General features: G+C 45.3%; 1 protein-coding gene across 1 annotated transcript; it reads right to left on the reverse strand.

Annotated features, from left to right (window-relative positions):
• Positions 1-266: 266 nt before the first annotated feature.
• LOC137535117 (zinc finger protein 436-like) lies at positions 267-25650 on the reverse strand. Its single transcript, XM_068256923.1, has 8 exons — positions 25571-25650; positions 16634-16756; positions 13121-13240; positions 8408-8578; positions 8036-8159; positions 7809-7900; positions 5762-5897; positions 267-3841 (listed from the first exon to the last, which is right to left on the reverse strand). Exons 3-8 carry the CDS (start codon positions 13223-13225, stop codon positions 2694-2696), a joined length of 1776 nt encoding a protein of 591 aa, XP_068113024.1. The 5' UTR covers positions 13226-13240; positions 16634-16756; positions 25571-25650; the 3' UTR covers positions 267-2693.

A 25650-nucleotide genomic window follows, 5' to 3' on the forward strand; every position in this document is an offset into this window, starting at 1 on the left:
CCTCCATACACCTCTCACTTCAGGTGTACTTTAAGGTTTGTTTCTGCCCATGTTTTTCATCCCCTAATGGAACTCTGTGGGTTAGACGTTGACATTCCTGACTTCCTCACACTTGTCACCCCACTACACAGAAACATCAGTCTTCCCTGGGGATATATTTAAAGAGACACTGAAGCGAAAATATATATATATATATATATATATATATATATATATATATATATATATATATATATATATATATATATATATGATATAATGATTTGTATGTGTAGTATAGCTAAGAAATAAAACATTAGGAGCAGAGACATAAGTCTAATAATGTTTCCAATACAGGAAGAGTTGAGAAGCTCCAGTTGTTATCTATGCAAAAGAGCCATTGAGGTCCACAACTTTCAAAGTCGCGGAGAGCTCTGTCTTCTCAAGTTTGTCAGTCACTGTAATTTATTTTTCTCTCCAGAGGACAGGTCAATAGGTCACTGGGCTGCTCTGTAAAATCATTTAGAATGCTGAGTAGTGTGTAAACTGCAAATATTAGAGAATGATACAATGTTATAAAAAAAACTATATAACTAAAAATAAAAATATGAGAATATTTTCTTTGCTACTAATGTTCTAGTAATTATCCGTACTACAGAACCAATTCATTATATAATAATTTTTTTTTCGCTTCAGTGTCTCTTTAAAGAGGAACTGTACTGAATATAACATAATAAATATTGTTTACATTATTGCTGCTCTGCAGAATGTTTGTTTACTGTTTGTTCCAAAGTCAACAGAAACAACACTTGGGGGTCCATATGCAATTAACTTTTTCTCCTGAGTTATCTCCTAGGAGATAATTTTCATCTTCTCTTTAAAAAAAAACAACAACAACAACAACAAACTTTTCAGCATTTTATAATTTAAAAAGTACCCAAAAGTTGGTGAAAAAATACTGTCAAAATGATTTTAAATATATTCTTGCTTGCTAGTGGTTTAACCCACTTGATGTTATGATTCTTTCTGGATTTTAGGGTCTAAAAACGGTGCAATTTTTTTTGCACCCTTTCAGACCCTAAAACCCGGAAAAAAATCATGCTGCCAGGGAGATCTGAAGCAGCCCAGCAATCACTCACCTCCCCAGCTCCAGCGCTGTAGTTTTACCTCCATCCTCCGAGTGGCGCTGCAATTATAAAGTGAGATTGCCGGCTGTCGTCATGACGACAGCCGGCGATCTCACCAGGAGGAAGTAGAGCCTCAGGGGAGTGGAAGAAGAATGGCGGCCGACGTCGGGATCCCCTGGGAGGTATGTAGGAATGCCTGCTGCGTGCATTGCTCTGCGGCCACCCGAGCACAGGTTGGGATTACCGCTCTGAGCTGCGGTTTTCCGCCCCGACCCTAGCTCGGGATTACCGCCAAGGAGGTTAAAATGCATATTATGACCAAGTGTGAAAATATCACCTAGGAAAAAACTCAGGAGAAAAAGTAAACTGCATCTGGGCCCTGGTCTCCCAGAATGCTCTAGGAAAAGAATTCCGCATAGCTAAACAGCCTAGGCTGTGACCTCAATGGGAGGGCGGAGCTAAATACCAATATACAGAAATATATAGATATAGGAAGTGTTTCTGATGGTCAAAACAGAATTGTAAAAGTGGCTATTCTAAATAATTTACTATATTCTACTATATGCCACTACAGTGCCTCTTTAATACCTCAAGGTGGCAGAAAAAAAAAAGAAAAGAAACCAAGGCAGAAGGAGAACCCTGAGGTGGAAGGAAACCACCAAGAGTAGGCAGAAATCTGACCATGAATTACTGCTGGAGGATCTCATGTTTGGGGCAGGGCTGCGGAGTCGGAGTCAAAGCAATTTTTGGGTACCTGGAGTCGGCAGTTTCATAAACTGAGGAGTCAGAGTTGGAGTCGGATGATTTTTGTACCGACTCCACACACCTGGTTTGGAGTCCTTAACCTCTTGAGGACTGCTGTGTTAAACCCCCTAAAGACCAGGCACATTTTCATTAAATTGGCCACTGCAGCTTTAAGGCCAAGCTGCAGGACCGCAAAACACAGCACACAAGTGATTCCTCCCCCCTTTTCTCCCCACCAACAGAGCTCTCTGTTGGTGGGGTCTGATCGCCCCCCCAGTGTTTGTTTGTTTATTTGGGTTTGTTTATTTGGGTTGTTTTAAATAAAAAGTGTTTTTTTTTTCCCCTGTTGTATACCCCCCTCCCTCCCTCCGCCGGCCAATCCCTGTGATCAGCCTATGACAGCCGATCACCTCTGTGGCTCAGGAGGGGACAGCCGTGTCACACGGCTGTCCCCAGTACTGCGCTGCTGCTGATCGCAGCGCTATACGGGTAATTAGACGGCGATTACGCCGTCTAACAGTCTGCTGCTCGGAGACTGAAGAGGGGGCGGAGCTCCGCCCTCCGAGAATGAGATGCATGCGCAGCGCGCGCAGCGATCTCATTCAAAACAAACAGAGACCCATGACTTTACGCCAATCGGCGTTAGGCGGTCCTGGGGCTGCCGCCGCGGCCACTCCCATCGGCGTGACGTGGTCAGCAAAAGGTTAAGATATCTAAAAAAAAGCAGAATATAAAACTCCAATCACAGCATATAAGTGGATGGTTATTACAGTAGTACTATTACATTTCAATAAATAAAAAAAGAAAAGCAAAAATGCAACAAACATACATATGTGGCAGGCATCAGCAGTTGTGTGTTTTCAGATGCTTGATTAGATGTACATTCTGCTTAAAACATTTCCCACACTCTGAACATGAAAACCGACACTCCCCAGTGTGAATCCTCCAATGTCTAAGAAGATGTCCTTTCTGTATGAAGCCTTTCCCGCATTCGGTACAGGAAAAAGGCCGCTCGCCCGTGTGAATTTTGTGGTGCCTGAGAAGGTCTCCTTTGTGAATGAAGCATTTCCCACATTCGGAACACAAGAAAGGCCGCTCACCCGAGTGGATTTTCTGGTGCCGCACGAGGTCTCCTTTGTGAATGAAGCACTTATTGCAATGTGTACAGGTGAATGGTCGCTCGCCGGTGTGACTTCTCTGGTGTATAAGAAGCTCTCCTTCGTAAGTGAAGAACATCCCACATTCTGAGCAATTATAAGACCCCTCACCTGGGTGACTTCTCTGGTGGGCAAGGAGCTCTGATTTCCGTTTAAAAGATTTCCAGCACTCTGGACAGGAGAATGGCTTCTCGCCACCAAGGGCTTTGAAAGGTTCCTCAGCATGGACTCTGAGATGTCTTGTCAAATGGGTTTTCTGTTTAAAGCTTTGATCACACTCTGGACACAAATACGGCCTCTCGTCCGTGTGAGTCCTTAGATGTCGGGCCAGCATGGACTTGTCTCTGCAAGGCTTCTTGCACTCTGGACAGAAGTAGGCCAGAGCTCCATGTTGACTTTGTTCATGCCTAAGAAGTTCTGATTTCAGCACAAAACATTTGCTACATTTTGAACATGGAAACTGATACTCCCCCGTGTACATTTCTGACTGTAGAAAATGTAATTCTGGTCTAAAGAAGTTTTCAGCCTCAGAAGAACCTGGAAATATCTCATCACCTCCATATCTAAAGGTACTTGTCTGACTGGTGGAAGGTTTCTCAGAAACAGATGGATCTGTGTGATATGGTGGATGTACATCTACGGAAATACTTTGTGGTCCGTTAAAAGATTCCTCAAAAGCAGAGGGTTCTCTGGTTTCATCTTGCCGGTAAAGTCTGTGATGTGTATTTCTAACAATGGGGGTTCCTCCTGGAGAAGATTGTGTGATGCCATTATCTTCTGCAGCATCATCTGGAGACAGAAGAAGGTCTTCCTCTGAGGTATTTCCAAGATCTTCTGAGGACAGAAGAACACAAATAATGTATGTTGGAAAAATATCAAACTTTTATGGATTTGGAGAACTAGGGACTGCTCTAACACCTCTATATGAATAGTTATCAGATATCCACCACCATTACAACAACAACAACAACAACAACAACAAAATACAGACCCCCACAGTTTCAGAAGATATGGATTGGATATGGTATACATAATCTACAAGACTTAGGTACAATCCAAGCTACCGATTTGTCCCTTTACGGCTGTGTTCCCACTTGACCTAAGAACGGAAATTTTTTGTTCGTTCTCCACCCATCGCTAAGCTGACAGTGAACGGCTCTTCATTTTATAAACAGGAGCCGTTCACACTTGTCAGCCTGCAACGGATCCGTGACATCCATTGTGGTAAGCGGGCCGCACTTCTGTGCACTCCACGATAATCCCGGGAAGGCAGATGCATTCCCCCATAAAACCTATGAGGGTAATACGTCTGCCCAGGCTACAGCCAGACCACAACGGACCATCAGAGCAGACACTACACTGTCCGCTCCCACTGGCCACATATGATCCAGCATTTGGTTACTTCAGATAGACTATTTGATTATCTCCAAATATGGCACTATGCTTGATTCCCCCCCGATTCCCCCCTCCCTCATCATTTGATCTTTTAATAGCAAACACTGATAGGCAAAAGGGCCAAATCTCCATATGCTATGATTTGATTTATCTAGCATTGTTGAATTCTTTTGTTAAGCATAAGTACTGTACATGTGCAAATGGGAAAGTGCCCTGTCTCGGTCCCTTGCTATAGCCCAATGGTGAAAGATCTGGGAAAACGCTGCTATACTTTACATCTATTAATGAAAAGATATATAAGCTGCTATTCTGGTGGTACTGCACTCCAGCCTACCTTCATGCTATTTACCCAGAGGTCTCAGATCAGCGCCGGAGGTCGTGTGAGTGTGTCGGTATGTTGGAGCACATTTTCTAGTTTTGCCCAAAATAAGCTGACAACTGAGATGTTGTTGGGTTGGCACTATTTGGAGCTCATCTTCCTATCTTAACTGGGGAGGGGGCTACCTAATACTTGGGCACATCTGGCTACCTATACCTTACCTATACTTAGGCTGGTACAATGGAGGGGCTCTAGTGCTGGAGGACTTAGTCCCGGCCATGATTATTGCTATAATGGTTCCTAATGGTTCTTTACTGGTTGGCCTATGGCACTTCCCTCTATTACAAGCCCTGCTCTTACTGCCCTACCCAATCCATGTCTTGCACTGATAAAAGCCTGATCAACCTGAAACAGTGTTTGCTAGCTGGATTATATTAGTCTGTACAGTTAATACGCCATAGGTGTGCTATAGCAGAGGTTTATCTCTGTGAGGTTTCCATTGTAACATATAAATGAACTGAATGGCTGGTTACCTTTTATTCTCACCCCTCCTCTGGAATGCCCTTCCACAACACATCTGCCACTCTCCCACCTTTGAAATCTTTAAACGCTCCCTCAAAACCCACCTTTTCCGACAAGCATATTCTCTAGCTTAGGCCATGCACCCACTAAATAACCTAATTACGCACTACCTGTACATAAACTGTATACATCCCCACCTCTTGTTTCCACCCCATTCCTTTAGACTGTAAGCTCGCAAGGGCAGGGCTCTCACCCTTTTTTGTTATGGACTGTTATTAATTTAATTGCTTGCACACTGTTAGACATTTATACATTTTAGTCATCATGTTAAATCAAATTGTAATCAGCAGTGCTGTATCTTGTATCAGTGTTTATATTTGATGTATATCATTGTCTATCATGTATATCATGTGTATCATTATGTATCCCTTGTTTGTTTTCTTACATTGTACAGCGCCATGGAATATGTTGGCGCTTTATAAATAAATAATAATAATAATAATAATTCTCTTACTGACCTGTGCTGGTATCCGCAGACTCCTCCTCTACTTTAATTGTCACAATCATGTCACTCTCTTCCAGGGACTGCTCATCATCCATCATCTCCTCTTCTTCCATCTTCACTTTAATTTTCACATCAGTTAATTCCGTGGCCTGAATGGACAAAATAAAGGTAAACAGAATACATGTGACTAACAACACTAACAATACAGTATAATCTCATTATGGTAAACTCATTAGTAGAGCTTAAAGTATAGTAAACTATGTGTCTAGGCTCCGGCCAAGCACCCTTATAAGTATATGGGAGTAATGCCTGGTATAAAAAACCCGGATACAATAGAACTTCAGTTACAGTGAACCAGTTTTTGGCCCCTGCAGTAAAGGTAGTCCCTAGTTAAAGATTAGGGATGCCTGTCCGTTCTTAACCTAAATCCGTTCTCAAGTTGGAACACTGCACAATCTCTGTCTCCTGTAGCTCCAGTGTTCTCTTCTGTGTCACCTCTGTCCCCCTGTACCTCCACTGTGTCCCCCTGAGCCTCTTCTGCTCCCCCTGTGCCTCATATGTCCCCCTTGTGCCTCTTCTGCTCCCCCTGTGCCTCATATGTCCCCCTTGTGCCTCATTTGCTGCCCTTGTGCCTCATCTGTCCCCCTTGTGCCTCTTCTGCTGCCCTTGTGCCTCATGTGTCTCCCTTGTGCCTCTTTTGTCCCCCTTGTGCCTCTTTTGTCCCCCTTGTGCCTCCTGTGTCCCCCTTATGCCCACCTTGTGCACCATTGTTCTTCGTTATGTCCCCTTATTCTTCTTGTGTCTCATTATGTCCACCTTGCTCTTGTGTTCCCCTTGTACCTTGTTATGCCCCCCTTGTTTCTCTTGCGTCTCCCTCCCCTCCTGCTCTCCCTCAGCGCAGTGTATGTGCAGTGGAAACAGCAGTGCGTCTCACCTGATCTGGGCACCTCCAGAGATAAGCAACATCCTCTCACCCTCACCGATGCCCCTAGTCCTGGCTTCTCCTGATTGCATCATTACACAAGACATGCAGGAGAAGCTGGCACTAGGGGGAACCATGAGAGTGAGAAGAGGCTGCTCTCTGTGGAGGTGCCCCTGGAGCAGGCAAGACATGCACTGGGCATGATACTCTGTACTGTGCACAGGGCTGGGGAAGCACAGGACAGGGAGACCCCCAATGATGACGTCAATGTGACAGGTCAACTGGCCATTTGTATAGGTGGATCGTTCGTATGTTGGGTGTTTGTAAATCGTGGACTCCCTGTAATCTGTATCTAGCTATAGTGTAAATTAGGTGGGTGTATGCGTCATATGTCATTTGGAGACCCATAAGCCATGATTGGTGGGCAGGCTGGCAGCCGCTTGTAGCCTGCTCTCTATCTGAACACTATTCTGGGCCAATGTGGATTACCTCAAAAGCACTAGCCAATGTATGGGCTAAAGACCACAAGCTGCATCTACTGGTGAGACCTATGCTTCCTGGGAAATCTGCAGCCTGATTACTGAGAGAAATGCCTGTCATCTGTGACTTGCTTGTGCATGGCTGCAACACTACAGTATCCCCTAGACAGCAAAGACATGTGGTCAGAGGAGCACACTATCAGTCTTGTACCTACATTAATTTGTGAGCCCTATGCTTCCCGGGAAAGCTGCAGCCTGATTGCGGAGGGAACTGCCTGTTAACTGTGACTTGCTTGTGCATGGCTGCAGTGTTGTAGTATCATTCAGACTGCACAGACATGTGGTCAGAGGAGCACACTATTAGTGCTGTATCTGCATTAACTGGCGAGATCTATGCTTCCTCTGCAAGCTGTTGGGTGATTATTGTATGCCTGTGTATTGAGCACTGTACGTTTTGATGTAGCTTGGATGCTGTCTGTGCTTGCTGAAGCATTGAAAATAAAAAATGACTCCCAATTACTGAATTAAGGTACAGTACTATGGTAAACTTTATAACCCGGTAATTTGTAAGTTTACCATAAAGGGATTGTACTGTACCTAGAAAAGCATAATCACATACTGAAGTCACTTTTGAGTTTTGCATCCACATTTCCACCTACCTGATCAATGCAGGGGATGGTGTGATCTTCCTGTGGACAACCCTGGGAAGCACCTGCACATCTCTCTGGTGGGTTTGTGTTACTGTACCCATCTGTAGGAAACACACACACAGACTGAAAACACTGTCTCTATGAGATTGTCAGGATCTGGGTGGGGGGAGGGGGGCATTCTAGGTGGACTCTCCGTATTCCTCTCTCCTTTACCAGACATGAAAGTCTCCTCTTACCCGGTGATTTGAGGGGCGGCTGATTCTCCATCATGGTGTCCTTGTAGAGGTCCTTGTGTCCTTCCATATACTGCCACTCCTCCATGGAGAAATAGATGGTGACGTCCTGACACCTTATAGGAACCTGACACACATAATGATACAGTCATTATCAGGAAGTTCTAACTGAGAAATAGGAAGTGTCAGTAGAATGGGGAGCAGCAGCAAGAGGTGGTCATACAGGTAAGCTAACCCTCTCTACCGCAGCCTCCTCGCACACATGCGGGTACAGTGTCACTTCTTACGAAACTGTGCTCGCTCATCTCTAGTCACCATCCAGGCACAGCCGTTACTCTTACTGGATAACATTCCATAATTCCCAGCACTGCTCACCTCTCTTGTCAGCAGCTCAATCATCTTGTTTATGACCTTCAAAATCTTTTGCTTGTTCTTTCCCTGGCATGTTATGGAGTGAGGTGGGATCTCTGCGATGGAGGATGGACCACGAAAACAGCTGCTGGACGATAAGAGGTCGCTGGACATCTTCTTCACTACTTCATAATCCTGTGTATAAGATGGATAATATGTAATCATAAACACTAAATGCCTTACCACACTCTTGACTTCTCTATCAGCCTTCCTGTCAGTTGTGTGTTTTATTAACAAAGAGAAAAATGACACCTTGTAATCTATCCACAATACTCCTCACCTCTCCCAGCAGGTCTATATTTTCTTAAAGATAACCTGAAGTTAGAAGACTACGGAGGCTGACATCTTTATTCTCTGATAAACAATGCTGGTTGCCTGACTTGTGTGCCCATGTTTTGCCTGACACCTTATATATATACTAGATGGTTCTTGGCTGATGAAGCTGTTTGAAGTCACCTCTGCCAAGAATCTAGAATGTGTACAACAGCCCCACCCGACCCCAGTTTCAGACTGCTGGATTATCTCATTAAGATTTGCACACTGCATCCAATTTGCGATTCCGATTTTCCCTGGATGCTATCAAAAGAAATATGCAAAAAAATGCAGCAGGCAGTTACGATTAAAAATCCCAAATCGGAATCGCATGTTAAAATCCAATTAAAAACCACAAATTAGAATCAAAATCACATGTAGTGTGCAAGAGCATTGTTAATCACCCCCCAGCCCCCCTCCTTCCTCCGCTTTGCATTGTGCGACGTGTCATCCCTTTGAACCCAACATAGCAACAGAATGCAATGCTGCCTAGAGACTATCAACATATTTGTACAGCACTGGACCCCGAACAGTCACCCAGAAGTAATTGTGTATGTATATGCACCCTAAAGGACAAATGGTAAACATTTAAAATATATACATATAAATGTACATTTATCATGGAGTACAATGTACTATAAGTTACATTTTTCCTATGTTGCTGTCACTTACCGTAGGCAGTGAAAATCTTACAGATCTGTTAGGTGTGGACTAGTCCATTTCTTCATAGGGGATTCTCAGTTATTTCTTTATTTACAAAAGCACTTACTGAATGGTAGTTGCTCAGTCCAACTGACAAATTAGAGTGCAAGTGAGCAGGGTAGCTGGCCGAAATCTGTGTACAGATCCTTTCCAGTAAGTGTTTTTATGAAGAATAAAGGCATTACGGAGAATCTCATGAGAAGATGGACTAGTCCAAAATCAGATCTGTCAGATTTTTACTACCTAATATAAGTGACAGCAACATAGGAAAAAAATGATTTATAGTGCATTTTATTCTGGCCGAAATGTACATTATATATATATATATATATATATATATATATATATATATATATATATTACATTTTATAATTTTTTGCGACAGTGGTTCTTTAAAGGACAACTATTATTATTTATATAGCATTGACATCTTTCGCAGTGCTGTACAGAGTATATTACTTGTCACTCCACTGTCCCTCAGAGAGACTCACAATCTAATCCCTGCCATAGTTATGTGACTATGTATGTATAATGTCTATGTATGTATCATGCAGTCCATGTATTGTAGTCTATGGCCAATTTAGAGGGAAGCCAATTGACTTATCTGTGTGTTTTTGGGATGTGGAAGGAACCCAGAGTGCTTGGAGGAAACCCACACAGACACGGGTAGGACATACAGACTCCATGCAGATGGCGCCCTGGCTCAGATTCGAACCAGGGACCCAGAGCTGCAAGGTGACAACTGTAACCTAGTAAAAAAAATAAAAGTAGGACACTTACCTAGGAGGAGGGAACACTCTGGATCACTTAGAGCATTTCCATTCCGCTCTACGTCCCCTTGTTCCGTCACCAGGCCCCGTTCCAGCCTCTGACCTTAATGTCGAAGAGGCCTTTGGCTTGCCTCGGTAGACCACGGTACTCAGGTCTCTGAAGATGAGCACTTCATACTGAGCATGTGCAAGTACTGAGCTGCTCTTCTTCAGAAGTACACAGAGACCAGAAGATGCAGCCGGGGGAGTGCCCAGCGGTGGAACAAGGGGATGCAGAGAGGAACGGGAAGGCTCTAAGGAATCAAGAGCCTTCCCTCCTCTTAAGTGAGTATCTAACTTCTTTATTTTACTAGGTTACAGTTGTCCTTTAAGTCATTGGACCAGAATGGGCATGCAGGCTGCATGCTTGTTACAGGTGTGTGACTCAAAAGCAACTAACAGGCAAGCAACTGGCATGGTTTATATGGGAATGAAGATGGCAGTCTCGGGATTCCTCTCAGTTCTCTTTCCCCTTAACAAAGATAAGAGGGATGTTGTGACCTCCCAGAATCCTCCCCACCTCTCTTGTTTTTCATTAACCCTTCTCCTTCAACTGTGTCATTTGATATAGTGTAGTGTTCTCCCCAGCTCCTGATGAGAGACGAACAAAGAGCATTATAGCCACTGGCTTCCCCATCAGATCTAAAGGTGGCCATACACTCGTTAGATTAGCAGCAGATAGATCATCTGATAGATTTCTGATCTATCTGATGTGTTTAAGAACATTTTTTACTAGGAACAGATTTCTGTATGAAATCTATTGAAAATCGATCTGATGGAATTTTTTTCCATCAGATTTCCATTAGGTCCAATGCAAAATGATAAGCAATCTCAACAGATCGACCTAGATTTTCTAGCATGTCAGATCGATTGATCAATCGATCGGTCAATCGATTTCAATCGATCGGCCGCTAATCGGCTCAGTGTATGGGCACCTTAATCCGACACAGCATCAGATCAAAGTGTTGGAATAAGTGCGACAATTTGACCCCCTCCGGTAACATCTAATATAAACACTACATGGGTGCTGATGGGCTCCCATGGCCTGCACCCCTGTTGGATCTATACCGACACGGTATCATGCCCCTCAAAATGTTGGTCTCCCTCGGCACAATGCAATAGCGTATTACATCACCACGCTTGTAAAATGAGAAAAAGGTGTAGACCGAGAGCCCAATATAGTGTAGTATTTTAAGGTACAGAAATATATTACACAATGTGAAAGAGTTATACTCACAAACAAGGGTTACCGCAAAGGCAACCACTGTAATTGCAGGTGGGGAGGATTGTAAACTGACCCCACTCAGGTCTAAGCAGTCGCTCTCTGTAGACAGGAGAAGAATGGGGTAACACTCCTCCATCAAGGGTGGACTATACACTGCTGAGAATTTCTTTAAACAGAGGTGCCAAAATAGGATAAAAGCATCTAAAAACAGTTTAAAAGGGGGAAGCAGTAGACTTACCTCCCTCAAGATCAGACTGGGATTCGTTATTTATATCATAAAATAACATTTATTGTAAAAACACTTCACTTTGCAATGCGTTTTGCGGGGACAACCCAGCTTCATCAGGCAATAAATGGAGAAACTCCAAAAACTCTGTAGCATGGCCAAGCGCCTCTGTGGCATTGCAGGGTTGAGCTAAAGCAAGTGAGCTGGCGCTGGCCCTGCCGCCCTTTGATGAATGGGTCACCTCCTTGCCCTGGTGCCAGGAGGTAGAGACCCCACAAGTACCTCCTGGGCGAGTCAGCTAATTGTGGTGCCGCCATAAGCTGTAAAGAGAATTGTAGCTATAGCAGTGCTCAGTAACTAATACGGACGCTGGTGATAGCTGGAGTTCAAAATAGAAAGAAAAAAAGGTCATTCAACCTCTGGCAATAGATGGTGCTCAAAAGACATATTGCTCCCAAGTTGAGGGAATAGCATTATTGCCACCCTGGCGTTTGCCTGCAGCAGGGTGAGCCCTCTTTCGGCTTCACCCTAAGCCAATATATGGCTGCAGTCATTTCAAGTGTACTCCTCCTGGCAGAGCCTGTAGAGCTCATCTACATCCCCCATGCACAGCAGGTTAAAGGGTAAGTGTTGGGGGCGAGAAGATATGGGTAATCTATTTAATGGATTTGGGGTTAATAAAGATACAGTTATGCCTTGAAGCTTACCCAGACCAGAATCTTCCTCAATTCTATACTCAGGTGTATGCTTTCTTAAAAAAAAAATCTGTATTAAGAAAAAAAAACACCCCTAGGGGTTACTCACCCCAGGAGGGGGAAGCCTCCAGATCCTATCAAGGCTTCCTCCGTCCCACAGCGGCAGCGATAAAGCACCCTGAACAGCGGGGATGACATATTTACCTTCCTGGCTCCAGCGCAGTAGCGGCTCTCGGCTCCGAAATAGGCGGAAATAGCCGATCCCAGTCGGGTCCATTCTACTGCGCAGGCGCAAGTCTGCTCCTGTTCAGTAGAGTGGACCCGACTGAGATCGGCTATTTCCTCCTATTTCCGAGCGGAGAGCAGCAACAGCAGCCCCGCTGGAGCCGGGGAAGGTAAGTATGGCACAGCCTGTCGGCTAGGCCTTCAGAGGGGCAGACAGAGACCACCATGGGACGGAGGAGGATGGGGGAAGCCTTGATAGGATCCGGAGGCTTCCCCCTACCAAGGTGAGTACCCCCCCAGGGCATTTTTTTTAATACAGAGTCCCTTTAACAGAGGGTGATGTCATGTGACCTCCCAGAATCCTCCCCACCTCTCCAGTCAGCAGATTTCGATTTTGCGATACCCCAAATTCTCCTATTAGGTGTGTGTTTTATCATTAAAGGTAAGAATGATGTCACACAACAGTCCCAGAATCCTTCTCACCTCTCCGGTCAGCAGGTAAATGATCTCCAGTGTAAGGTCTATTATTCTCTCAGTCATGTGACTCTCGTCCTCGTCCATTCTGGTTGATACGGTCATGTGATCCATAGAGGGCGGGTCTACCTGTGGATGGATAATAATGTGATAAAAACCTGCAAGTTTGTGTGGACTCTATGCTCTCTTATGAATGGCCTAGGATGCATTGCAGAGACGTAATATACCACTGGAGTAGCCCAGCAAAGCACAGATGATGGGGGACATGGTTAGTTGTAGAAGTTTTTAAAGTGGGATTGCACTCAAATTGAATCTGTACTCTAAATTATTAATCATAGTAAAGAATTAACAGGCAAAACCTTTTGAGAGGTTTCAAAGTTACTGCAAGGGTTAAAGTTTTTCGATTCATTTAGCTGCTGATTGAGAAGCTTGCCAGCCAGCATTATCAGATTGTATTTAAGAGTACTGAGCTGTGCAAACAAGGTAGAAATGCCTCTGCTGTATCTGGCCCGAGATCGTCACCTGCACGCTATATGCCGGTAGTCACGTGGAAATACAGCAGACACTGGGCTGACACTAGCGGCCAGCGTAACAGGTATTTTAATGTACATACACCGGGGGCTACATATATTATTAAAATATAAAAAGGATTAAAGAAAAGCTTTGGTGATTTGTTTACTAAGCCCCTGACAGTGGGGATGGGAGAGAAGGGCACTACGCATGAAATTTAGAGGCTAAGTTCAGGAGGCCCTGTGCAGTATGTTGTCACATGACATAACTGGATAAACTGCAGAGCAAATACAGTAACAGCTGCGTGTGCAGGAAGAGGGCACTGTGTAGGCAGAGAAGGGATGGGTACATAAACCGAGGGAGATAGTTGTACCTGTTTGTGCAGTCAGAGAAGGAATTAAAACTCACCTTCATGCACAAATTTTTAAATTATACTGTAATTACCGGTAATTATGACCCCAAAACATCTAGCAAAAATTGTACTTTCTGCAAGATAAAAAAAAACGATACCTGCAACCCCAATTCATAGATTCTCATCTATATCTACCCATGTTTACCGCATCATGTCACATCTCAGTTTAGGTACACTTTAACCTCTTGAGGACCGCGGTCTTAAACCCCCTACTGAGCAGGCTATTTTTTACAAAATAGGTCACTGCAGCTTTATGGGCTCGCTGCAGGGCTGTACAACTCAACACACAAGTGATCCACCCCCCCCCCCCTCTTTTCTGCCCACCAACAGAGATTTCTGTTGGTGAACTATAATTTCTCCCAGGATGTTATTTTTTTTATTTTTTTTTTTTAGTAAATATTTATTGCATTATTTAAAAAAAAAACAAAAAACGTATTTTACTTTTATTTTATTTTTTTACTCTCTCCCTTCCCTCCCTCCGCCAGCCTATGACAGCAATCGGCTGTCACATGGCTGTCCCCAGTACAGTGCTGCCTTAGATCGCTGTGCTGTACAGTTAGTCTCCTAACGGCGATCGCCGCTGGGAGACTGATGGCAGAGCAATCTCCGCCACTAGCATTTCACGCCAATTGGTGTTGAGTAATCGTTAGGCAGTTAAAGGACACCTGAACTGAGAGGGCTATGGAGGCTGACATATTTATTTTCTTTTAAACAACACAGAAACAGGCATGTGGCTAATTCAGTCAGTAACACCTGATCAGCATGCTTGTTCAGAGTCTATAGCTACAAGTATAAGAGGCAGAGGATCAGCAGGACAACCAGGCAACTGGGGTGCTAGTCTACTTTAAGGAACCCAGCAGCAAACCTCATAGGGAAATGTAGCCATTGTGATTGGGTGGGCGGCACCCTTTTGAGCTGCTAGGTTTCCAATAGGTTGTAGTAAACTATGCCTACACTATTCAGCCAATCACAACGCTTCCTGCTGTAGAGGGTGTGTGATTAGACAACTTCCCTATGAGGATTCCCGCTGGGTCCCCTAAAGTAGACTAGCACCACAACTGGTATTGTTTAAAAGGAAATGAATATAACAGCCACCATATCCTTCTTAATTCAGGTGTACTTCAAGCTACATACAGATGTGCAATAACTCCACCATTAGCAAATATTTAGTTGAGGAATAATCGTGGTACAGACATGCTGCTCGGCTATTTCTTGTACTGTTCTATGGAGAGGAGAGGAAGGAAGACAAGTGGAAGGCCACCCGCTGCTGGGATGTCAGCAGAATGACAATGGCCAGTCAGTAGGATACTGAAAAGTGAACAGAATCATTGGACACCTGTACAAGGCTAGATTTTCACTTAGGATGCTCATTAAAGGCAACCTGAACTGAGAACGATATCGATTTTTCCTTTTAAAATAATACCAGTTGCCTGACTCTCCTGCTGATCCTGTGTCTCTAATACTTTTAGCCACAGCCCCTCAACAAGCATGCAGATCAGGTGCTCTGACTGAAGTCAGACTGGATTAGCTGCATGCTTGCTCATCAGGTGAGTGATTCAGCCACTACTGCAGCCAAAGAGATCTGCAGGACTGCCAGGCAACTGGTATTGTTTAAAAGGAAACATCAATATCCCTCTCAGTTTAGGATCCCTTTAATTATTGTCTCAGATGATAGACATTTAGTGTACTCCACATAAGCAAAGACATACCACCAAAGACATGGGAAAACTTTAAAAAAGCCTAAAGCAGCCAGCCAATCACAACTCATCAATCATTTCAGGTGATGGTCTGGAGAGTGTACACATGTCAAGGGAAATTATCTACCCTTAAAGTACAACTGAAGTGAGAGGGATATGGAGGTTGCTATATCTATTTCCTAATCAGCAATATTAGTTGCCTGACATCCTGCTGATCCTCTGCCTCTACTCTTAGCCGTAGACCCTGAACAAGCATGCAGCAGATCAGGTATTTCTGACATCAATGTCAGATCTGCCAAGATTAGCTGCATGCTTGTTTCCGTTGTGTGATTCAGTTACTACTAAAAGGAAATAAATATGTCAGCCTCCATATCACTTTCTTCAGTTGTCCTTTAAGGCTCCGCTTTCCGCTACATCCAGATTTGCACTTTCCCCAACTTGCGAGCTGCACAGGGAAACACTGCCTATCCTTGTAGTGAGTTTTAGTCCAGATCGCACTTCTGGAGGACATGCTGCAAGCAAACAGCTGCATCCCTTAGCCGTGGCCATGAGTAATCCGTCAAGTAGTATAGAACTCAGCCAATCCTATTGTAGGTCCTGCAGCACAACACAACAGTTGAGAACCCCACACCCATGTCAGTACAATGATCGTGGTAAACAGTTACCCACAGGGATCACAAAAAATTGTTTTTGAGCCATATTGATAAATATTGACATTGTATAATCTCTCTATATCTAAAATGTTATGTCATAGTACATGCATATACCTAGCTAGAGAAATTACATTCAAATATGTTTAATATACTTTGTGTGAAGCAGTAACTGCTACTAATGGGGGAAATGTCATGGGGAAGGTGATTGGAGGGGCTTACTGGGTGTAAATATAAAATACTCTCTTCTTACCTCTTTTGCTGCCAGTCCCAGCAATGTCTCCTCTGTACTTCCTCCCTCTTCATCTATGGCTTCCTCTCTGTTCCACTTGGCAGAGGTGACATCACAGCCTTGTGGAGACTATGCGAACTGCAGCTGCCATTAAACAGAAGCGTATTGAAAAGTTCTGAGCCTGACCAAAAAGGAAATAAAATGACTTAGACTAGAGCATTGAAAGGACACCTGGGGCCATATGCAATTCACTTTTTCTCCTGAGTTTTCTCCTGGGTGATATTTTTAAAGAGTAACTGTCAGGCTGCAAAAGCTAATTTAACCACTTCACCACTGAGGGGTTTTACCCCCTGACCACCAGAGCAATTTTCACCTTTCAGCGCTCCGTCCATTCATTCGTCTATAACTTTATTATTACTTATCGCAATGAAATGAACTATATCTTGTTTTTTCCGCCACCAATTAGGCTTTCTTTAGGTGGGACATTATGCCAAGAATTATTTTATTCTAAATGTGTTTTAATGGGGAAAATAGGAAAAAATGTGGGAAAAAATTATTATTATTTTCAGTTTTCGGCCATTATAGTTTTTAAATAATGCATGCTACTGTAATTAAAACCCATGAAATTTATTTGCCCATTATTCCCGATTATAAAACCGTTTAAATTATGTCCCTATCACAATGTTTGGCCCCAATATTTTATTTGGAAATAAAGGTGCATTTTTTTCAGTTTTGCGTCCATCCCTAATTACAAGCCCGTAGTTTATAAAGTAACAGTGTTATACCCTCTTGACATACATATTTAAAAAGTTCAGTCCCTAAGGTAACTAACTATTTATGTTTTTTTTTTATTGTATATATATATTTTTTTTTAAAATTACAAAAAATAAATAAATTGGGGAGTGTGGGAGGTAATGAGTTAATTTATTATGTAAAACAATTTATTTGTATGTGTAAAATGCATTAGGGTGTAGTTTACTATTTGGACACAAGATGGCCACAGTGAGTATGTTTACATGCGACCTGTAAGCGACCGGAAGGACGCTTACAGGAAGCAGTAGGAGGCTGGGAGACTCACAATGATCGCGCTGTTTCTGAAAGAAGCAGCAGATCATTGCGGGGGCTTAGATCAACGAACGGGAATGGATTTTCCCGTTCATTTATTTCCGGGCAAGCGGGCGGCGGCGTGCACGAGCGGCGGGTGCGCGCGCACGAGCGGCGGTAGCGCGGACAGCGGCGGGAGCGCGGAAGGTACGGATTTCTCCGTCCCTGGTTTTTTAGGAGGGAAAAAAGGGACGGAGAAATTCGTACCGCCGGGGGTAAAGTGGTTAAACCTCTATTCTCCTGTGTTAAACAGTTTAGAAGGAAGCCAAAAAGGCAATACTGAAGTTAAAAATCTCTCTTACATTTGATGTGTGCTTATCAGCAAAGCTGTTAGACCCAAGCTCTTAAGAGGCCGAGAGGCAGCATACCATACTGCAAAGCATACTGCAAAGCATTCTGGGGCCCTCCCCTCGGCTGCTAATGAGAAGTTACAGGGTCAAGTTACAACAGCATGTAACTCTGTCCAGCGCACAGCACTGATAAATCTCCAGGCAGAGTACACTGCAGGAGTCCACTATTGTTCCTAGCCACATGGCTAATTAAAATTCCCTGCACAGTAGTGTTATTCAGTACAAGCTTTTCTGTGATCAGGAAGCAGGGAGGACATGACGACACATTTGGCTTCATAGGAGACAGACAAACATGGAACCTGCCATGAGCTGTCAGGAGCATCAATCTCTGCATATACTATATAAAAATTCTATGAAGTACAAACGTGGACAGTGAAATGCATATGTAATGTAAGTACAGCCAATATTTAGCTACTGATATATGTGTTTATTTTCTCTGAGACCTTATACCTAACAGCTCCTCTTTAAACTCGTGAATAAAATGCCTTTTAAAGGGAACCAGAGGCCCCAGGAAAAAGATACTATACATACCTGGGGCTTCTTCCAGCCCCATAAGCCTGGATCGCTCCCACTCCGCCGTCCTTTGCTGCCTGGATCCGCCGGTACCGGGTCCCGTCATGGCCGCCAGTCGGCCGGCAGACGCGGCCAATTGTCCGCATCACAGCGGCTCCCTCTATACAAGTACGCATAAGGCTGCCTACTGCGCAGCCGCATGCGTACGGGTATGGAGGGAGCCGCTGTGATGCGGACAATTGGCCGCGTCCGCCGGAAGTGACGGGACCTGGGATACAGGATTGGAGGATGGCGGCGTGGGAGCGATCCAGGCTTATGGGGCTGGAAGAAGCCCCAGGTATGTATAAAAGCCTTTTATTTATTTTTTTGCGCGTTCCTCTCTGGTTCCCTTTAAGCCACCAGAAAGCAAGATAATGCTCAAAATAATTTCGATAGTACCTTTTCACCTACTTTTGTAGTTGAAAAGTGCTGTAAAGTTATTTAAAATCGAAGATGAAAAGTTATCTCCTAGGAGAAAACACAGGTGAAAAAGAGAATTGCATATAGCCCCTGAATTGAGCAGTATATGGAGGCTGCCATACAGTATTTATTTCCCTTTAAACAATCCGCATTTCCTGGCTTGTCTTGCTGATCATCTGTCTCCACTTTTAGCCATAGACCTTGAACAAGTATGAAGGTCAAAGTTTGACTGAAGTCTTTGTCGCATGCTTGTTTCAGATGTGTGATTTTGACACTAATGATGCATGACAGATGAGCAGGATGCCAGGCAACTGGTATTGTTTAAAAAGAAATAAACCTGTCAGCCTCCATATCCCTCTCACTTCAGGTGACCTTTAAATAAACAAATCTAGCTACATTTTTTTTGTTTCAGAGAGGTATGCGCTCACAGCTAGGATTACTGTGGATATGATCTAAAAATAAAATAGGGACAACACCGCCAGTTCGCCTCCTCTAAAAACTCGAACTCGAACACTTGAAAAAAGTTCGCAAACAATTCGAACCGCCATAGACTTCAATGGGCAGGCGAATCTTCAAAACTACAAACACTAATTGTGGCCACTACAGTGATGGAAAAGATTTTTCAAGGGGTCTAACACCTGGAGGGGGGCATGGCGGAGTGGGATACATGGCAAAAGTCCCGAGGAAAAATTCGGATTTTACACACAGCAGGGTTTAAGGGCAGAAATCACATTTTATTGCTAAATTGGAGGCCTAAAGGGCTTGAAAACATCTTGCATGTGTATACATCAATCAGGTAGTGTAATTAGTGTACTGCTTCACACTGGCAGACTAAACTCTCTGTGTAACGCACCGCAAACAGCTGTTTGCGTAGTGACGGCGGTGCTGGACTGGTGCGCACCATGGTGAGAGTGCAGGCCATGGCGGTTTTCAAGCCCATATGATCGGGCTGAGGTAGCTCAAGGACAGAACAACAGTGACTGAGTGTCCAGCTGATCAAATTTGGTCTGTCCACAATGAAGCAACGACCTTATTATCTACTTGGGTCAGGTGTGCCCCCCAACCCCAACACACTTATTTGGCCAGTCATTGCTTCATTGTGATACACAAGCCCCTTCACCGCGGCAAGGTAACGATCACGAAGGGGAATTGACACATGTACATGCCTTTTGTTTTGCTGTTGCAGCCGCAGTGCAGCCAGTAAAATTTGGCATGCATGTACACGCACCAGAAAAATTATTATAGCAGCCGCTGCTAGCCTTAAAAATTCAGGAATCCACCTGGAGTCCTGGTCCCTGTTGGTGGTGGCGGAGAAGGCAGTCAAACGGCCTGCAGGCAAAGACCCTGTGTGTGGGGACTGACTGAGTCTTCGGGCAGGCAGTAGCCCTCGGGGATCCATGCCTCATTCAATTTGATAAAGGTGAGGTACTGAACACTTTTGTGACCTAGGCAACTTCTCTTCTCACTGACAATGCCTCCAGCTGCGCTGAAGGTCCTTTCTGACAGGACGCTTGAGGCAGGGCAAGACAGAAGTTGAATGGCAAATTGTGACAGCTCTGGCCACAGGTCAAGCCTGCGCACCCAGTAGTCCAGGGGTTCATCGCTGCTCAGAGTGTCTACATCCACACTTAAGGCTAGGTAGTCGGCTACCTGCCGGTCGAGGCGTTGGTGGAGGGTGGATCCGGAATGGCTAAGACGAGACGTTGGACTAAAGAATGTCCACATGTCCGACATCACCATGAAATCGCTAGAGCATCCTGTCCTTGCCTGCGTGGACATGGGAGGAGGAGAAAGATTGCTGACAGTGGCACCTTTATTCCGTTGTGCTGTGACATCACCCTTAAACGCACTGTAAAGCATAGTTGCCAGCTTGTTCTGCAAGTGCTGCATCCTTTCTGCCTTCTGGTGATTTGGAAACATCTCCGCCACTTTGTGCTTATACCGAGGGTCTAGTAGTGTTGCCACCCTGTAGAGGTCATTCCCCTTAAGTTTTTTTATACGGGGGGTCCCTCAACAGGCTGGACAGAATGAAAGACCCCATCTGCACAAAGTCGGATGCCGCCGTACTAGCCATCTCATCTTGCTCTTCCTCAGTGATCTCAGGTAAGTTCTCCTCCTCCCCCCAACCACGAACAATACCACGGGAAAGGTGAGAAGCACAAGCCCCCTGCAAAGCCTGCTGCGGTTGTTCTTCCGCCTCCTCAAAAAAACCCCACCTTCCTCATCTGACGCCTCTTCCTCACACGACTCCTCCTCCTCCTCTCCCCTCTTCTGTGATGCCGTAGGTGTTGATGATGTCGCAGGTGATGTTTCCTAAAACTCTTCCTCCTCCTCCTGTTCCTGGTCACTTTCCTCTACTGCTTAATCCACCACTCTACGCACGGCACGCTCCAGGAAGAAAGCATATGGGATCAAGTCGCTGATGGCGCCTTCACTGCGATTCAGGAGGTTTGTCACCTCCTCAAACGGACACATGAGCCTGCAGGCATTACACATGAGTGTCCAGTACTTCAGCCATAACACCCCCAGCTCCCCAGAGCATGTCCTTTCACTGTAGTTGTACAGATACTTATTGACGGCTTTCTCCTGTTGTAGCAGGCGGTCAAACATCAGGAGAGTTGAATTCCAGCAAGTTGGGCTATCACAAATCAAGTGCCTCACTGGCAAGTTGTTTCTACACTGAATATAGGCCAAGTGCGCCATGGCCGTGTAGGACCACCTGAGATGCCCAACCACCTTCCTGGACTGCTTCAGGACCTCCTGTAAGCCTGGGTAATTGCACACAAATCTTTGTATTATAAGATTGAGCACATGTGCCATGCAGGGTACATGTGTCAACTTTCCCAAACTCAAAGCCAAAATAAAATTGCTGCCGTTGTGACACACTACGTTGCTGATCTCAAGTTGGTGCGGGGTCAGCCACTGATCCACCTGTTTTTTTCAGAGCAGCCGGGAGAGCTTCTCCAGTGTGACTCTGGGCTTTAAGGCAAGACATGTTCAAGATGGCGTGACACCGTCGTACCTGGCATGCAACATAGGCCCTGGGGAGCTGAGGGTGTGTAGTTGTAGATGATGTAGCAGGAGGAGTAGGAGGAGAGCAGGTGGCAGCAGGCCTGCCTGCAAGCCACGGAGGTGTCACAACTAGGTCCGCTACACAGCCACATACTCCCTGCTTGCCAGCGGTCACCAGGTTGACCCGATGTGCCGTATAAGCAATGTACCTCCCCTGACTGTGCTTGGCAGATCAGGCATCTATGGTCGGATGGACCCTTGACCCAACGCTGTGTGCCAGAGATAACACCACTAGCCTTTCTACATTTTGGGTATCGCCTTTTGAGAAAAGTAATTGCGGCCTGGTATCTTGCACTGCGGTGTCCCAAATTTTCGGAAGGCCTCAGAGTCCACCAGCCGGTATGGTAACAGCTGGCGAGATAACAGTTCCGCCAAGCCAGCTGTCAGACCCCGGGTAAGGGGGTGACTGGCAGACATTGGCTTCTTCCGCTCAAAGATTTCCTTCACGGACACCTGGCTGCTGTAGGCAGAGGAGCAGGACCGCTCAAGGTGAGAGGCGGAGTGGAGGAGGGTGGCTGTAAAGGTGCAAGGGAGAAAGCGGCTGAAGAAGATGTTGCACCTGAAGGAGGAAGAGGAGGCGGAGGGTGGCTTTGCCTTTGTTTGCTGCTTTTCCTCAGGTGGTCTTCCCATTGTCGTTTGTGATTTTTCTCCATGTGCCTTCGTAAGGCAGTTGTCCCTACGCGGGTCTTGGTCTTTCCACAACTCAATCTTTGATCGCAGATAGTACAGAAGGCATTGCTCTCATCTGAGGCAGACACACAAAAAAAACCTCCACACCGCTGAGCCCTGGAATGATGGCACTTTGGTGGTGGCGTCAGCAGCTGACCTTGAAGAGCATGTTGGCTGGCTGTCCATAGGTGGCGATGCATGCCGCCGGACACTGACACCAGCTGTTTCTGATGATGACGAGCTCCCCCTGCTTCTTTCAGCAACTCATCTCCTCCTACTCCTCTCTGACTCCCCCTCTGAACTGTCATCTATTAGGATTCCACGTGGCATCCATGGCAGTATCATCATAATCATCCTCCAAAGCTTCGCTTGTATCAGACACCTCCAAAACTGCACCAACAACAGGTAATTCATCATCCTCACACCTTAGGTCCATATTGGCGCTAACTCAGACATATGAGGTGGTGGTGTAACATGCTTAGCGCTATCATCTTGTAACAAGAATGGCTGTGAATCAGTTAATTCCCCACCAAATAACTCCTGCGAAGTGTCAAATGGGGCAGATGTGGTGCTAGTAGTAGTGCAGTGGTGGCTGCGGAGGAAGATATCTCACGGGTTCCGTGCGGAAGCTGAGGAAGATGAGGTGTTCTGTGTTAAATAGTCAACTACCTCCTGGAAATCTTGGGAGTTAATGGCATGTGCCTTCTTCTAAACATTGTACTATGGTCCAGGGCTACGCGAAATCAGGCCACCTCGACCTCAAACAGACCTGTCGGGTGGCCTGCCTCTGGCTCTGCCTGTTGTTTTGTCCATATTGGGGGGATGAAGTGAAAGGTGTGCATTGACTTGACTAATACAATGTGCGGTTACACAGGTGCAGTGAAAAGTTGACCGCTGGTACAACAATGTGTAGTTACACAGGTACAATGAAAAGGTTGCAGTGACTGATGTTACAACAATGTGCGGTTACACAGGTGCAGTAAAAAGGTTGCAGTGACTGCTGGTACAACAATGTGTGGTTACACAGGTGCAGTGAACACGTTGCAGTGACTACTGGTACAACAATGTGCGGTTACACAGGTGCAGTGAACAGGTTGCAGTGACTGCGGGTACCACAATTTGTGGTTACACAGATGCAGTGAACAGGTGACTGCTGGTACAACAATGTGCGGTTACACAGGTGCAGTGAATAGGTTGCAGTGGCTGCTGGTACAACAATGTGTGGTTACACAGGTGCAGTGAACAGGTTGCAGTGACTGCTGGTACAACAATGTGTGGTTACACAGGTGCAGTGAACAGGTTGGTTGCAGTGACTGCTAGTACAACAATGTGTGGTTACACAGGTGCAGTGAACAAGTTGCAATGACTGCTCGTACAACAATGAGTGGTTACACAGGTGCAGTGAACAGGTTGCAGTGACTGCTGATACAACAATGTGCGGTTAGAAGGTTGCAATGACTGCTGGTAGTACAATGTGCAGCCACACAGGTGCAGTAAAATGAATGCACTGACTGCTGGTATATAATACAATGTGCGGTCAGTCACAGGTTAAGTATGCACTGACTGGTATTACACAATACAATGTGCAGCTGTCACACACAGGTGCAGTGAACAGTTATGCAGTGACTGGAATACTATATAACACTGCGTGTTGTCACGCACATGAACAGGTATGCACGGTCGGACTGGTATTACTCATGTTCAGCTGTCTGTCACACACACAAGTGCAGTGAAAATGTAGGCACTGAATGTGCTGGGCCTTGCACAGTATAGCAATTATCAAGGGCCAGCTGCGACACACAGGGCTGTATAATGCAGTGTCAGTGGCACACAAAAAAAAACAACCTTCACAAGAACATTAGCTCTGAAAAGAGCTCTTTTTGTGGTGCTTTTCAGCAACAAATATCAGCTAGGAGCAAGCTACAAGAACCTAACTAAGCTTCCCCTATGTCTACAGCAGGTTCCTCTTCCTTCTCTAATTACTGCAGCCACACCGAGTGAGATAATGGCCGACGCAGCTGCCTTATATAAGGGGGGCTCCAGGAGGGAGTGCAGCCTGATTGGCTGCCATGTGTCTGCTGACTGTGATGTAGACGGTCAAAGTTTAGCACAATGATGTAGTATAGGGGCGTTTCGAACTCGACATAAAGTTCGCGTTTCAATGCGAACGCGAACCGCCGATGTTCGTGCGAATAAGTTTGCGGCCGAAATGTTCGGGACAACTCTAACAGCCAGCAGGAGGTAGCGCTCACGGTGTTCAGGTGCTTTGAATACACATGTGTTGCACCCCTTTTACTAGTCAACAATGAGCTATCACAAGCTCAAAGTCCATAACCATGTCCATACACATCCAATGCATAAAACTCTTCCCGATACAAAGGAGAAAAAGGGTTTCTGCTGGCACTTGATGCGGGCTGACCTCCAGCAATCTGCCCCCTGGAAATGTAGTGTGCACCAGCCAGACAACTTGCAATCAGGGAATGGTAGAAGAAACAGCGCTGTGCACCAGCTGCATCTGCTTCCAGTGACATTTATTGACAGATATACATACAGAAGTCAAGCCAAGGGGGTAATAGGACCTATTACCCCCCTGGATTGACTTCTGTATGTATATCTGTCAATAAATTTCACTGGAAGCAGATGCAGCTGGCGCACAGCGCTGTTTGTTCTACCATTCCCTGATAAAACTCTTCCCATTCTATGCTTCAGCAGCTTTCCTATCTGAAGTCAGCCCAACAGCAGCTCTTCATATGAGGACAGGCCACCACCACACCCTTTGTGTGCCACTCACCGTGGATGCTGACCCAAACAGGGGTCTCTCTAGGCCTTGGGACTGTTCCTGGGTCGTCCCCCACCACTCTGGCAACTTTC

This window comes from Hyperolius riggenbachi, chromosome 10 (genome assembly GCF_040937935.1).
Source record: "Hyperolius riggenbachi isolate aHypRig1 chromosome 10, aHypRig1.pri, whole genome shotgun sequence".
In the NCBI taxonomy this organism is placed as follows: domain Eukaryota; kingdom Metazoa; phylum Chordata; class Amphibia; order Anura; family Hyperoliidae; genus Hyperolius; species Hyperolius riggenbachi.